Here is a 17,127-nt window from a genome sequence, read left to right on the forward strand (position 1 = left end):
ATTAAAATAAGAATACATATTTGGAGAAACAAACGAAGTATATATAAACTCATAAAAGTGGTCACTTGTGGGTTTCCCTGGTGGCGCCGTGGTTGAGAGTCCGCCTGCCGATGCAGAGGACGCGGGTTCGTGCCCCGGTCCGGGAAGATCCCACGTGCCGCCGAGCGGCGGGGCCCGTGAGCCATGGCTGCTGAGCCTGCGCGTCCGGAGCCTGTGCTCCGCAACGAGACAGGCCACAGCAGTGAGAGGCCCGCGTACCGCAAAAACAAGAGTATACGTAAAAGCTTTTATTTTAGAAGCAAAGTACTGTTTCCTGCAAAACCCAATCTCAGGCATACATCTCGTGTTTACATATATTCCTTGAGAATACTACAGTAGCAGTGCATAATAAGTTCATTCTGTAAAAAGATCCGGAAGATGATTTTCAAGAGACTCAATGCATTGTGCTCTCAGATAAAAATCCTAAGTCAAAAGATCAGATACTATAACAAGAACAGTTAAAACTGCATATATATGTTAGAGATCAGAAGAAGCTATAAAGAAATGTACATAGTTGTGCTTTGGGGACTTTTTTGGTAAAGTTGTTTTAATAATAAATACAAACTTAAAAAATGTCTCAGTGACTGATAAAAAATAGACACAGATATTAAGGATGTTTTGTACTTGGCTTAGAGTTTAAAGGTGAAAAATCATCTCCACATAAACCACCTGGCATTGGTAGTCCCAATCTGGGCCAGTAGCTTACAGTCAGGCAAAGGGCTGGGGAGAAAAGATAAAGTGATTTTTCCTCCTATTAACATAAAGCATTATCCAGAGGTAAAGCCAGGTGTACCAGCTAACTAAACAAATGCCTACCTTCCTTCAGAATTCTTAGACCAAACAGAATGGTCACCCTACTTCTTGGTGGCTGGACCACAACCTATCCTGTAGTTCACCAGATGAATTAAATATGTCCTGTCTTCTGTGAGACCCTAAGATAAACATGATCCCTCAGTACTTTATGCTTTTTCATTTTTTTACCTTCTACACATTAACTGTAAAACTCTTATTTTTAGAAACACCATGGCGACTGTATATAATGATAGAGGACAAGGCATAATTTATATAGTAACATTGATGTTCATAGCTAGGAAATAAATGTAATTTTATTTTCAGGCTGGTCAGTTTGCTCTTTTAGGCCTTTAACTTTGAAGGATACATGACCTCAACAATCAAAGTGAATTAGAAAAAAGATGAGAAAATAACAAATGTCTTAATTAAAGTCTTTTGCACGGTCGGCTTAGATATAAAAAGAATTTCTTCAAAAAATTTCCTAAGTGTCACTCAGAAGCTTCCTTGCTGTCTGTAACAATGTGCTGGAGTCCTTGGAATAAAATTATAGAGTAATTTAAAATATATATTATACATTTGCAATGATTGTAAATCAATCAATAGTTTGTAGCATGTTAATGGGGTGAAATAAAGATAAAAGGCAGTCCACATTCATATTTTCAAGATGATAAATTTACTTCAGAAGTCAAGTGAATTCCTTGCTCATGTTCTAAGTATAGCCATTGTGATAAGACCTGAAAGAAAAAATTGGAGAACAGTTAAGGACATGCATTTTACAAAATCTTCCATTCAATAAATAATTGTTTACACCTCAATGAGCAAATAAAACACAGCACAAAGGCAGGCACTCTACCAAGAACTCAGAATCAACTTGAATTTAGCTGATACTATACAGAAGAAATCCAATTTACAGCAATAGGCTGTCATTGGATAGATTTAATGCGATCACTAATGTCTGGCCGTAGCTAATTTTTTAACCATCGAATGTATCTCTCGCTTTATCCAGTCATGACAACTATAATAATAGCAGATGTGGCATCTTAAAGTGTCAGTAAAGCCTGCTAATTTCATCAACAGAAACAATGCAAGCCTGTTTGTACCCCAGGGTCCTTGGGCCACAAAGAGACAGAAGCATAGTATTTCTGCTTAGCTTGTTTCTTCTGAAGAGACTCCATACATAAAACCATAAAAAAATTTAATAATATAAGAATATCCTCAGTCCTAAATGAGTGGTTTTTAAAAAGTGAGTGATAAAGTACAGAGAAGGAAAATAATCACATAGGACTGGAGCAGTCAGAGAAGATGCCCCAAAAGGTCAAGCTGAAGTAAGCCTAAAAGATGGACAGGAAAGATATAGAACAGTATGATGGGCAGGCACTTCAGGCGAGCGAATGGCAAGAACAAGGGCATGGAGGTAGGACCGGGGCTCCAGATGAGCTTTGTGGGGATCAATCAATAATCTAACGCACTCTAATCAAGAAGTTACATAGGGAAGCAGCTAGACAAGAGTAACTCAGAGAGGACTCAGAGTGTGGAGAGTCTTCAATGCCAAACTATGGAGTTATACTTCATTCTACGGATTATGGGGAATCACTGAAGGTTGTTGAGTAGGGAGTGGTGGTGGTGAAATCAACACAGGATGGAAATCAACCTGACAGTAATGTGATGGATGATTTGCGGGGGGAGATAATGGGGGTAAAGGGGAGAGATAGGAATAGGAGGGACACAGACAGAAGTCGGAGATAACTTAGAAGGCGATTTGGAAATTTTATAAAAGGGAGCACACCAAGGAATTCTGAGAGAGAATACTGAAAAGAGTTGGCACCTCAGAAGAGGTGAGAGGAGACGATGAGGAGAGTCATTCATCACCAGAACCCTAATCCTTGACACATGGTAGGTACTGAATGAATGTTTGTTCATTTGAACTAATTAACTATAAGGTTTCAAGCCAGGATGACTGAAAGAATGATTCAACAGGAAACAAGGGAACTGGTTTAAAGAGAAAGGGTCACAACATTAAACAAGGCTTCCCTGTTCATTTTTATCACTGTATGCGCTTTGTATGTTTCCCTAGGATCAATTCCTACAAGTAAAAATGCTGTATCATGGGATGTATGCATTTTACATTTTATACATGTTTTATACCACTGTAAATCAGCAAAAGGAAAATAACTGAAAAATACAGTATTAGGTACTAGATGAACAAGCTGAAAAGAACTAAATGTGAGCCAACAATTAAATCTTAAAATGCACTTTATCTCAACGTGCTTTTGAAGCACTCTGTTTTTCTTAAAAAAAAAAAAAAATCAAGCCACCACCATCATCTTACACACACATAAAGACTGCCACTACCACCTCCAGGCCATAAAAACTGCCTACACAGGGAGGGACAGAATAGGGGTGGGGCAGTGGGAAGTACAAACTATTGGGTGTAAGATAGGCTCAAGGATGTATTGTACAACACAGGGAATAGAGCCAATATTTTGTAATAACTGTAAATGGAAAGGAACCTTTAAAAACTGTATTAAAATTTTAAATAACTTTTTAAAAAAGAGAATCAACTGTAATCAATACACCTCGGGCAAGCCATTTAAAGATTCTGAGCCTTGATTCAGGTTAGGAATCCTTGCCTTACTGAAGTTTAATGTGAGTGTTTCCATAATTCTCATGTTTTTACAAATGTATTTTGCAAGTATTTAGGACACAGTTTAGTCCAGAAGAGATTTTTTGAAGAAAGAATGGAATAAATAAAAGAACAATGTATTATTCTTTTCAAGAAAACAGATTGCCTACACATATGCCCCAATGCACCTTTAAAACACTTACCTAAGATATAAGCAGCCACTAATTTTTGATTGACACTTAAGTGGAGGTAGAGAGGCACCAGCGATTCCACATCCCCCAGCGTGGGAAGCATCAGAGCTGCAATACACACCACTCCCAGGAAGACAGTTAGTAAACTAGGTCCTGAGGAGACAGTTCTGTTTTCTGTAAAAAGATAAAAATCCCTGCTATTTCTTTTTTTTTTGGCGGTACGCGGGCCTCTCACTGTGGTGGCCCCTCCCGTTGCGGGGCACAGGCTCCGGTCGCGCAGGCTCAGCGGCCATGGCTCACGGGCCCAGGCGCTCCGCGGCATGTGGGATCCTCCCGGACCGGGGCACGAACCCGTGTCCCCTGCATCGGCAGGCGAACGCTCAACCTCTGCGCCACCAGGGAAGCCCCCCGAGCATGCTTCTAAAAACAACTTACGACAAAAGTTCGTTCACACAGACTGGCCACCGCCCACCAGGATTCTGGTTTTGCCTAACTTCTCTGATTCTTTCTCCATCATTCCCATTTCGTGGGGCCTTATCTGTTGGACTTATCTGGAAGCCCATTACAGGTTGGAATGTGAGGTAGTGAGTTCCTATTGAAGAGGACAGTGGTCATCATCCTTTCCCCACTACCCCACCGGAATTCGTACAAAGTGTTCAAGCATGTATTATCTGTGCAGAGAATGGGCTAAAAATAGATAGAAATTGAAGTTCTGGCATTTTCTTCCCATACCCCCAATGCACTGCTTGTGTGTACTCCATTTTGGAGCCCACTGCAGTAGAGCTCCACTACCTTCTGGGAGTATCTTTGGTAGGTCTCGAGACAGGTTTGGTCCTAATACCTGCAGCATCCTGCTATCATTTTTCAAAGTGTTAAGGCGGCAAAAACGTTCTACTTTAATGTTATTAAAGCTGCCTATGAAAATTCTTGCCCTCCACTCTACCCCCATTTATAGCGTGGAAGTAAGAAAGCAGCAGAAACAATGTCAGGCAAATATTATGCTAAATGAAATAAATCCATCACAGAAGGACAAATACTGCATGATTCCGTTTATATGAGGAATCTAAAACAGTCAAAGTCATAGAATCAGAGAGCAGGATGGTGGTTGCCAGGGGCTGGGTTGCTAATCAATGGGCATAAAAATCTCAATTATACAAGATGAATAAGTTCTAGAGATCAGCTGTACAGCATTGTGCCTATAGTTACCAAGATTATATTGTACACGAACATTTGTTAAAAGAGTAGATATCATGTTGTATTCTTACCGCAATAAAATAAAATTTAAAAATATTTATTATTGGCCTGCTACTCTACAGTTCTGGTTGTATGTGTACAATATTCATACCCATATTTTTAAGAAACCCACCAGCATTTTCTGTCTTATGGCTTTTCCCACCACCCTTCCTTTCATTAAAAGGAATAGCCAACAGCAACACAATCTTTGTGTTTTATTAATGAAATAATGCTGTTCATTTTATTATTCGATGCAGCTTTTCTAAATTATTAATACCATAGCTGTTGTGTGAAGTTTAATTGAGCCTCACCAAAGACAGATAGGTGAAAACAAATTCAAATTTTATAGTGATTATTGCTTGAGATGAAACAATAGCATAAATGCCTCAAAAACAAGTCTGTCTTTTGCTAACGAATGTAGTACTTTATATTTGTTGCAAAGGTAAGTTTTCAAGGAAAATACTTATGACAACTACACTGTTCAATGCAAACCCACAGTAAAGATTATTTCAAGGAATTTTTACTATTTAGAGAAATTCCAAAAACATTCACATAAATGCTCGACATTTTTCAAAGTGGAAAGTTTTTCTGATACTACAGGGTTGTAAAAATTTTAGAGATATAGAAAACATAAAGCTTCCTCTGTAATCCCATCCTCCTAGAGATAACACTGTTAACAGCTTGGTATAGATCCTTTCAGATTTTATAAATGCCCATATAAACATGTAAAATGATTTTTTTACTTAAATGAGACCATACTATACATACTGTTCTATAACTTCTTTTCTCTCACTTGGAAATATATTCGAACCTCTTTCTATGTCCATATATAACTATCTACCATTCTATCAAATCCTTGTAAATGTCTGCCTGACACTCCATCTTATGAATATTCGTAATTTAATCAATCCCCTAAATGACTTTTAGGTCACTTTCAATTCTTTATTATTATAAACCATAATAAAGAACGTAGTTTTCTTAAGCCAGAGAGCACTGGCTCAAACCTGGCATAGACATAGCAGTTCATTAATAATGTAATTAAGACAACCCCTCTAAGATTCAGCTGAATCTTTTTAAAATAACTTTTTAATGACCTGGGCTTTAGTATTTTGTGAAAGTATGCTTTGTGGGTTTCTCTTCAATTTCTGTTAAATGAAAAAAAAAGAATATACACATATATTTTTTTCTGTTAAAAAAAGAATATATATATATATATATAATTGTATTTATGCACACAGACGAGCTCTAGAAAGTAACAACATGGAACACGTGTAAGCAGATCTGTTAAGTGTGTGGGATTATAGGTGCTGGTTACTTTTTAAAATTTGTTACTACTATATGTCTCTTTATATAATACATAACTTGAGAAGAAATTTCTCATTTGTACGGCCTTTCACCACATTTTAAAATCCAAATCTTTCACGATACAGCCGCCAACGATTTTTCCAGCTAAACTCACAGAGACCCTCACAACCTTGCGGTACCTGCGGGGAGTGGGGAGCTCTACTGTGTGCTGCTGCCCTTGCTCTAGACAGCAAGCAGCAGCCGTGGAAACCTTGTAAGACAAAGAAAACCAGCCCAGCTGCCCCTACCAGCTGAGAAGTCCAGCCTTCTTAGTGAGGCCCACGCACATATTTCCTGTGTAACTACTGTATGCCAGGCACTGTGCTGAACAAGTGATGAACTTGATGAACAAGACAAATAAGGTGTCTGCTTTCCTTGAGCTTCCTGACCAGGACGGCTTAGAGGTGTGTGGTTTTTTGTTTTTTTTTTTTCTCAAAACAGAGACCACCATGTGCTATGCCAATATCACCTATTCTATTCATCTACCTACTCCAATTTTACCATTAGAAGGATTCTCTAATGTACTTCGGATACAAAGGTTCGTTATAAAAATAAAATAATAAAATGCTCAATTAATACACATTTGTATTTTAGGATGATTTTCGCTTGGATTCTAACAATTTAAAAATAAAAGAAAAACTATACATATATATGAAACAGTAAACTTTTAACCCTTATGATTCTTCGGCATTAAATCAGTCTGTTAAATACCAAAATGATCTGTAACGACCACTTTACTTTAAATTATAAAATTAACACCCAAAACCAAATGCTCAAATGGCCTTTCTTGTTCTACAGGAGGCATTTTAAAAGAGGAATCTTGCATTTCATATCTATTTATAAGTCAACTTCACAGTATTGATTGGACATCGAAGTGACATTTGACAGAGATTCTCTTTCAGCTTTGGAACATGAAAAACTGGTCCTGTTGGTTAATAATAGTTGCTGAGAAGAAAACAATCTACTAGTTACTACCTAGTTCCTAGTCTTGGTATCACCAGAAAATCTGGGCACTCCTTGCATGGAATGAGAAGACACTTGGCTCCAGTAAATCAAAGAGGCATTACTCCGTGTCTTGTCGAGATAAACGTTCTAAGATGAACAAACTGATAGGGATCTATGAGTTAATGTAATGACAACTAGATGGTTTTTAATCCCTCATATATAATGTTGCAATTTCAAGGACAGCTGTTATCACATTCATATATCACGGTCAAAAAGTTTCCATGCTTTTCTATGGAAAATTTTATCTTCCTCCCCTTATAATAGGGTTGGAGGGAGATAATGAGAAGTTCAGAGGGAGGCGGAATGATGTCCAAGAGTTGGATATGAGGATCGTGTCGATGTTGAAAGAATATATCATAACACTCCTGAATATCTAAGCTGGAAGGAAATGAGGAATGGAGAGGGATTCAATTAATAGCCCACAGGGGATATTATAATCTACTTAGTTTAATTAACTTCAACTTTAATGAGATTTTTTTTTCAAAATAATATGAACAGCGCACCAAACTTGGCCTATTGCCAAACGCAATCTCTCTCCTTCGAATTAATTAAATGAGAAAGGATATAGGAAAGTCACAGAAACAAAAGTATAGAATTGCCAAATTGCGCTCGCATTATAAAGGGCAGGGCCTGCAGTCTCAGGTTTTATAGATTGAAAAGGCTCTGGCAACGGCTGCCCTCTCCTTATAACCTCATCTAGCGGGAGCTCTTCTCTCCGCTGAAAGGCCAGCTCTAGGCCTCTTGTTCGATTCTAGGTACCTGATCTCTTCGTTCACTTTTGAAGTAGTCGACTAGGTTTAGAGTGGCAGGTTATTGTTCTAGTAATTATCCTTTGCTCCCTGACTCTCTTAAAGTAAGAAACGTGTAAGACCTCAAAAGGGCTTTAAAAACAACCCAGACTACCTGGTTGAAACGACTGCTCAAAAAATAAACTTTCAGTTAAATGTTCCTTTATTCTTTTTTCCTCTTCTTCCTTTTGTTGTTCTTTGGCCGACGGGAGAAGGGTAGCCACGACCTCCTTCCTTCCTAAAGCCTTCCTCTGGCTTTGCTCGGAAACTTGGAGACGGAATTTGTCTATTACACCATAGTGACAGGATCGAACATCTCTATGACGAATCACACTGGAGACATTAAAAAAGAACAAATGCTGTTTAGGTTTCTGGGGGCCTGTCAAGCAGAATTCAGCAAGAGATTTCATACATATTAACTGACTATAACCAAATACTCAAGTACAGACATTTGCTAGTGATACTTTAAAAAAAATCACAGTATAACCCAAAAAGAAATGGGTAATTCTGAAATATCTGATGAATAAGAGTCATCTTAAGAATAATAAGTAAAGAAAAGTAAAAGAATGATAGGTAAAGAAAAGAATGATAGGTAAAGAAAATTCCCTTTAGCAATGACATTTTTTCCTGGCTATCGGTATACAGCAATATTCACTAAACAGGATATGTGAAGTTGTTTCTTCCCCACAAAAGTCTCATAAATTCCTATGGCCACTTATTTATTGTTCAAGTAACAAAATAACGAAACTCACCCTACACTTAAAATTGAAGTCCATGCACAAAGGCAAAAATAAGCAATTGAATAAGTAGGTAGCACAGTAAGACCAATGCAACAGAAGGCTTACAATGTATTTCTGTATTTCTCTGAAAAGAGTATATAAAGTACTATAAATTTTATGCAAGTTATCTGCAGTGCCATGTATTTTACTTCGTTCTTAATAGAGAACACAGAACAACTGAGTCAATGATAACACATTGATTAGGCAAGAGACTATATTTCTTTGCAATAGTCTGTGCTTATTACGTACTGAACGAAAATCAAAAGAAATGTCCTCAAAGATACATCATTTTATGGCTCTGAGATGATGAAAATGTATGCAAGAGAAAAGACTTCTGCTTCTCATTCTCAACGGAAGATTTAAACAAATACAGTTTACTTGGTAGCTTAAATTAAGGACTGGTCATTGGATCCATCTGGTCACCACTAGTTCTAAAGTGAAAATTAAATATGAACAGCTTGAACAAACAATCATTTATCTGACACTCTAAGACGAAGTTATCTGGAAGAGCTCAGATAACCTCTTCCAGATGAGTAGTTATACACTCGCTTCCTGTTTGTATAGACTAGCTTTCAGTTTTATTAGCTGAATCATTTCAGATGAGTTTATATGACCATTGTTCTGAGAGCATAGTATTATTAGTTCCACAAATGACACTATAACAGCAAGATGTTCCAAAGAGGGCTAAATTCCCTCTTATAGCTAGAGAAATTTAAAGGAATAAGTTAGAACTTTGCCACCATACATCTCCCTGCTATGAATAAAAGCACAACAATGAGGAAGTGTTCGTGGAAATATTAACACACACATCAGCTCCAACATAATGAATTATTATTTGGCCAACCTGTTTAGAATTTCTTAGAAACTTCTTAAAAAGTATGTTGCGAGACAAACTCTCAGCAAAAATTCAAAATATAATGAAGGTCTATGTGGGAGCAGCTTCAAGAAAAGATCTTTTTCAAGTTAAACACATAAATATTAACACACTGAAAACATGTTACCAGGAAGTGGTTGTGACTTACATATCCACACAACACTGAGGCTTTACTGCACCTGCAGCGTCAGCGACAACATACTTATTTGGAGTAGTACACAAAACTGAAAGAAAAAGTCACAATGGCCATTAGTGTTTTTTTTAAAAAATTAGTTTCTACAAGTCAAAAATTAGTAGGGAGTAGTTAAAATCCAGGAAATACACCTAGGAGACTCACCTTTGAACTTTAAGGCAAACTCATAGGGATTATACAGCGTCAGCACTTGCTTATGTGTTGACTGGTCATCTGCGTAAAATATCAGCTCTGTGGGAAACACAAAGACAGGAAGATTTCCTTCCACTAACTCTGGCTGTCTTTTTTGTTGATGCATTGGCACTGAATCCCCCTTGCTGCGGCTTCAGTTTTTACAGTCTCAAATCTATTCGGGGCTTTTCTTAAAATCAGTTAAAAACTCCAAAGCATTTTGGCAATCTGGAAAGAGAAAAGAAAAAGCAAGCTGAGTGATGCCTGTAACCATGAGCTAGCTGGGACTAGCATGGGTAGCATGCGTTATAACAGTCCCCAAATCATTTAAACATGCCTTTTGACTCTTCCGCTTGGCTTACTTACACAGCTTCTACCAAACTATGCAAAGAAACTTACACTTGCTCCTTTCACATTCAGGATATCAACCTATGATAAAGAAGGCTTCCTACTTAAAATTAATCACCCTTAAAAAGGTGAGATCAAAAGGATGTCACTCATTTAAAACCTCAGATTAAAAAAAAAGTTTTGTCACAACTGATTTTATGTGAGCCAATCAGAATTCTTAAAGATGAAAAAAAAAAAATAAAACAAAGTAAGCTCCCATGATTTACAAAGGAAAAACACGAGACTCACTTTTTTAACATTTATTTCAACAATGCTTTAGTTAGTGCCTTCTAGCAGCAGGGGTGGAAGAGTTCTCTTAATCGTTTTTTCTACCAAAACCCAAGACAATGAAAAATGTCTTGAAAAGAAGACGCATATCCAAACTTGCTAAGCAGTCCTTGGAGTTTTCCATGAAAATTCAGTCAGTAAGCAGGCCTTGGCATGCAAGTGGCACCGTGCCTCCCCTCCTACATCAAGTACACAGACTTCATGAGAGCTATTTTCTTCCAACTTCAGAGACCTTTTTGGATTCCTTCTGGAGTTGTTGAATATGTTCCAGAGAGTTGTAGCCTGTGTGATAAGTAATGTTTCTGTATTTGTCTCCTAATCTAATTTTGATCAACAACATTATTTAGCTAGCGCCCTAAGTGTGGCTTTTTAAAATAAAATGAGAAAGCTAAAACATACAGTCACAGAAAATGTCTGATTTTCACCCTGTAGATCACACCTACAAAATACAGTAGACCAAAATCCACTTAATACTTTGCACTCAGGTTCTCACACACTCAGAGAGAAATATAACAAATGATTACATTGTTTGGTTGTTTTTTATTATTATTATTGTGGTATGACTGCTTTGCAATGTTGTGTTAGTTTCTGTTGTACCATTGTTTGGTTTTTGTTTGTTAGTTTGTTTTGTTTTGTTTGCAGTTCGCGGGCCTCTCACTGCTGTGGCCTCTCCGGTTGCAGAGCACAGGCTCCGGACGCACAGCCCCAGCGGCCATGGCTCACGGGCCCAGCCGCTCCGCGGCATATGGGATCTTCACAGACCGGGGCACGAACCCGTGTCCCCTGCATCGGCAGGCGGACTCTCAACCACTGTGCCACCAGGGAAGCCCCATTGTTTGGTTTTTACCAGCTATCGGGCTCCGATTCTGATTGAGGCCTTGCCCACTTTTATCAAATAGGATACTGTATAATCATGTATGCAAATTTTTATTCTTTTCTCTCAACTGAACATTATAGGCCAGGAACTATGTCAAGAGCTGCAGAGAGATACAAAAATGAATAATGCACAGGCCCTGCCCTCCAGAAACTCAAGTATAATTGAGGAGACAAAATAAATATTTAAGCTACCTTTATTATAATGCATACCGTTGTATATAAAGCGCTAGGGAATTAGAAAACTGCATGAATAATTCTACCTGGAAGAGAGGCCAGAAGACAACATTTGGGGTGGCCCTTAAAGAAAAGAAGGATACGAGCTTCTGTGTTGGGGGAAGTAGGTAAGGAGGGCATTGAGACCTGGGGATCAGCATAAGGGAAGACACAGGAATGTGAAGGTAAGGGAGAACCTTGGTAAGGTCATCATCCACAGGCTGCCCCAGGTTCCACTTTCTATTTGTATACTTTATAGCATGCCTGTAGCCCATAACAGTGTTAGGTTGTTTCTTGTTTTTTGGGTTTTTATGACTAAGCTGAAAGCACCTATAGACATATTTATTAGTAATAATATTTTACATTTGTTTAATTCACAACAGATTACAAATTCTTTATTAATTACATATACTGAATGAACTGATCTATGTAAAGCCTTTAGCATTTGTTATAGGCAAGGCGCTGTTCTAAGTATTTGTTATTACTAAATAAGGAAGAGACCAAGGTAGATTAAAAAAAAATGCCAGCAGGCCTCTCCTAGTCCAGTATTCTTTCCACTATACCAAACTAACTGGCCATTTCAATAAAATAAAACTAAGGTTATTCTAAAAAGCATCTGATTAAATCATTTTAATTCTGAGTTTTTATTTGCCATGAATTTCTTTTCTTTCCTAAGAGCCATACATATTTCTATTTGGATAATGTCCTCTCAGAAGTTTGGCATGTTATTTTTTTCAATAGAAAATGATAAGCTCTACAATTACTTTCTTAGTAAGCTTGGCGGCCAGGAATAGAACATCCAAATTTGGCATCACTAAATAATATTCAACATCTTATTCTAAAACTCAGCTAGGGTGAGAATTTAGCTTATGATAAAAGGTGACATCTCAGGCTTCCCTGGTGGCGCAGTGGTTAAAAATCCGCCTGCCAATACAGGGGACACGGGTTTGATCCCTGGTCCGGGAAGATCCCACACGCCGTGGAGCAGCTAAGCCCATGTGCCACAACTACTGAGCCTGCGCTCTAGACCCCGTGAGCCACAACTACTGAGCCCGCGTGCCGCAACTACTGAAGCCCGCGCACCTAGAGCCCATGCTCCGCAACGAGAGAAGCCACCGCAATGAGAAGCCCACGCACTAGTGCACCGACGAGTGGCCCCCGCTCGCCACAACTAGAGAAAGCCCGTGTGCAGCAACGAAGACCCAAAGCAGACAAAATTTAAAAAAGATTTTTTTTAAAAGGTGGCATCTCTAATTCATGGAAGATAGTTCAGTCAATAAATGTTGATAAAACCAGGTATCCATCTAGAAACACAACTGAGTTTATCCCTCACTCCTTATAAAATTCCAGAATTTTATTATGGTAAATTCCAAATGGATCAAAGCTTTAAATGTATAAAAAAAAAACAAAAGCATAAAAGCACTAGAAATCATGGAAAATCTTTTTAATAATCTTAGGCTTTCTAACAACCAGGAACCAAAAACTATTAGTAAATTCAACTATATAAAAACTTTTAAAGTTCTGCATGGCAAAAAATTTTATAAGTAAAGCCAAAAAAACATGTTCAATTCATATCATAGGCAATGTCTAATTGCCCTACTATATATAGAGGACCTCCAAATCATTAAAAAAGACAACTCAATATAAAAATGAGCAAACACTATAATATTTTATAGAAAAGGACATACAACTTGTTTTTAAACTTACAAAAGGATGTGTAAGCTCACTCACAAGAGAAATACAAGCTAAAGCTATACTTGAAATACATGTTTTTACCTGTCACATTGGCAAAAATCAAAAATTTTGATAGTACATGGTGGGAGCAATCAGGCATGTTCTTACATTGCTGGCGGCGATATAAATATAAGTTGGTACAACCACTATACCTGCCAAAATTGAATGCACCTAACCCTCAGATCTAGATATTCTACTTCTAGGAATTTCTCAGGCACAAATATTCCCCTCGTGTGAAATCATATATGTGACAGGGCTTTTTTTTTTTTTTTTTTTTTTTTGCAGCACTGAGGATTAATAAAATAATTTGCAAACGATTAGAAACGTCCCAACTGGCCATTAATAGGGGATTCATTAAGTAAAGTACGATATAGCCAGTCGTTGGGATACCAGCTCTCTGTCAAGAAGAAAGAGGAAGCTCTTTGTGTGGTGTGGATATGGACTGATCTTCAAATGCAGTATTAAGTGAGAAAAGCAAGGTGCAATGCAGAGAGTAGGGTATGCTACCATTTGTGTAGAAAAGGAAGATAAAAGACTATGTAAACCTATTTTCTTGGGTATGTTGGGTAAAATATCTTTGGAAGGACAGCCAGGGCTGCCCCTGGAAAGACAAACTGAATGGCTGGGGACAGGGGTGAGAGGGGAGTTTTCTCTTGATACCCTTTTAAATCTTTTGAGTTCTGAAACCCATGAAGACCTAATTCAAAACTAAAAAAAAAAAAAAAAATGTTGACTCAAACAACAACTCTACTAGAGGCTAATTTGAAAAGGGTCCCAGTTTTTTTTAACTTTTATGTTTATTTTATTTTTTTGGCTGTGCCACATGGCATGCAGGATCTTAGTTCCCTGACCAGGGGTCGAACCCATGTCCCCTGCAGTGGAAGCACAGAGTGTTAACCACTGGACCACCAGGGAAGTTCCAAAAAGGTGCCAGCTTTGAAACATAAGGAGTTTAGAAACAATGTGTGAAAAATCTGTTGATTGCATTTTCCATTTATGATCTTTTAATAACATTGAAAACCTTAAACTATGTGTTAAATAGAATTATTTTTTAATTATTTAAAATAATTTTATATGCAACAGAAACCCATTACAATGGGAAGAACCAAGATTTATTTAAGATGACTTGAAAACTTAGGAAAATGTAACACTTTCTTACAAAGGAGTATGAGATGGTTTATAAATCTGGCTGGGGAGTCAAAATTAAACACACAGAACAAGTGCTAAACTCTTGCTTCTAACCTCAGGAAGTTAGTTGGCATAGGTCAGAGTAGAAATTTTACTAGCTTTCAATGATGGCTTAGTAGAAATTCTTATTTTTGAATTTTGAAGCTTTCTCTTTATGAGTTGGATATTTTCCCATGAATTGTGAATAGGCTGTCTGTGCCCTAGTCACCATCTTAAAAGTGCTGAATCATTTTTGAGCAGTTTACTATCTCTTTTCGAATCTGTGTTCCCATTTCTCACTTATCTTGGCTAAGATATAAATTGCCTCCCAAACTCCAACCAGAGGAGATTAGGGAGAAATTAGCACTAGGTCGCCAGTGCAATATTACAGACTCTGCCAACAAACATGATGGAGCATGACACCTGCCTTTAATTGATGGTTTTCCGGAGACTAACACTTTCTCTTTGCTCTAGTCAATACTGCAAAATGATAGAGTGCAAAAATTCTGGGGAGAGATTATACACTAAGCCGGTAAAACCTCACTGTGAATCAGTTAATAAGGTTGCTTTCCAAAAGTCAAGCACACACAGAGTCAAACGATGTCAGCTCCTAACCCTTCTTATTTTACCAACAAGGAAAACAGGCCCAGGATGGTTAAGGGTCTTACCCAAGGTTGCGCAGGATATCGGTGGCAGAACTCTGGTCTCCAGAGTCGCACTTCCCTATACAAAAATCATCTCCTCTGCGTCTCAGTTCAAAAACCCTGCTTCCCTAATGCTGATGGCAACACATGCCCTCATCTCTAGGAAATTCCCCTGCTTTTCCAGAAGAGAAGAGTTCTCAAAGGATGATCCAAAATTCAAGTCCTGATGCATGTGTTTCCTTTTCAGTTTTATCAAGAAAAAAAACTGAGCGACAATTTCACTTACTAAGTTGCGCACACTTTCTTTTCCTGATTGTGAAAGCAGAGCTATGGCTGTCAGTAACTATTCATTAGGGCGATAATAACCAAGGTTTATTTTATTCTTCCTCTCTGGACACCAAAATTTTACACATTCTTCAAAGCCTAGTACAAATGTCCCCTCTTTATGGCCTTCTGCTACTGCTCTGATCTACAAACATTTCACTAATTTTATTACATTATTTTTTAATGTACTTACTGGATAGAGTGAATACATTGACATTTGTTTTGTGTGGACTAATTGTGACTCCCCAGATTTCAGGCATAATGCTGTATTGTTTTTCTGTGGGGTTTTTGTTTGTTTTGTTTTGTTTGTTTTGTTTTTTTGCATCCAAAGACTCAAGCTCAGTGTTAGGCACTTGGAAGATACTGAACTTAGCAGTTAACCTACAGGTATCCACTAATAACTGTCTCCTCCGTCAAGAAACATTCCCCTTCCCCATAGCTGAACACGCTTCATCCACAAAAGACAGGCAACCGATCCCAATTAGAGGAACAGTAACTCTATGGTGGCTGCTTGCCATGGGCTGCAGTAAGAGAACGGAGAGCATCGACACTCCCAGCTGTCTCTCCCCTCCTCCCTCCCTCCCACTTCCCTCTCTTCATCTCCACTGCCTCCCCGTGCCCAACTGGGCCAGCTGGGTTTAGAAATCTGAGGCTCTGACATACCCCTGACTTTACAGGGAGACAGAACCGCTGCGAGCTGGTGGTACAGGAGACTGCCTCATCCTTTTCCTCTGATCCCAAAGCACAGAAATGCAAACTTGAATGAAATTTGAGCGAAAACCTTATGTGTGCACACCACCTTGTGACCAGTCTGAAAACTACTCTCCCACCAAAAAAAAAAAAAAAAAAAAAAGCCTCAACACACTGAAATCCTCACCCACACTTTCCACCATCAGTCCAGAGAGACCAATACCCCAAGTGTGATCATTTTCTCTGTCTTCCTCACTTTGGATGGACCAGAGGAAGGGAAAGATAAGGCTCTGAGATAAACAGGGGAGTTTTGAGATCTTTTAATCCCAAAGATTCAAAACCTGGAGACTTAAAGAGCATAGAAACCCCTTGCCAACCATACAGTCATTTGCCCCCCACCCCCGCCCCGCCCTTATCTGGGGGAGAGGAGCCTGCAAGAAAAATGAAATAAGTGATCCTTGGGGATTCTTGTACCGAAGTGGTTCAAAGTTTGAAACAATTAAGGATGATTTGAAGTACAGCCTCTCCCAGAAACTAGGGACCCATCTGCTTGGCTACAGTGCACCAGCTACTTACTATCTGTGCCTGGCTCTTGTGTTTACTGATTAGGGTTCCCAGCTCCACCTTCAGGCCCAGCTCCCTTTTATCTGGGCACAGGGGCTACCTCTTTCCTCCACACTTGGTGCAGTGCTTGCCAATGGCCAACTGGATAGTAAATAGTGAAGAGCAATATGTTCTTTTGCTTTACTCTCACTGGCATTAAAACCGCTCT

General features: G+C 38.5%; 1 protein-coding gene across 2 annotated transcripts in view; it reads right to left on the reverse strand.

Moving 5' to 3' along the window:
• Nucleotides 1–1,127: 1,127 nt before the first annotated feature.
• MOSPD1 (motile sperm domain containing 1) overlaps nucleotides 1,128–17,127 on the reverse strand; it is a 21,148-nt gene continuing 5,148 nt past the window's right edge. The window contains exons 2-6 of one of the 2 annotated variants that reach the window (XM_007462889.1): nucleotides 10,006–10,260; nucleotides 9,817–9,892; nucleotides 8,131–8,348; nucleotides 3,658–3,819; nucleotides 1,128–1,565 (exon numbers count right to left, since the gene is read on the reverse strand). In XM_007462889.1, coding sequence (XP_007462951.1) covers nucleotides 1,534–1,565; nucleotides 3,658–3,819; nucleotides 8,131–8,348; nucleotides 9,817–9,892; nucleotides 10,006–10,159 — 642 coding nt within the window. In that variant the 5' untranslated portion in view covers nucleotides 10,160–10,260 and the 3' untranslated portion in view covers nucleotides 1,128–1,533. Of the gene's footprint in view, nucleotides 1,566–3,657; nucleotides 3,820–8,130; nucleotides 8,349–9,816; nucleotides 9,893–10,005; nucleotides 10,261–17,127 lie in introns of those variants that run through there. The other variant, XM_007462890.1, reaches the window with a different exon arrangement.

The sequence above is a fragment of the Lipotes vexillifer genome, unplaced genomic scaffold, assembly GCF_000442215.2.
Source record: "Lipotes vexillifer unplaced genomic scaffold, Lipotes_vexillifer_v1.1 scaffold481, whole genome shotgun sequence".
NCBI classification, from domain to species: domain Eukaryota; kingdom Metazoa; phylum Chordata; class Mammalia; order Artiodactyla; family Lipotidae; genus Lipotes; species Lipotes vexillifer.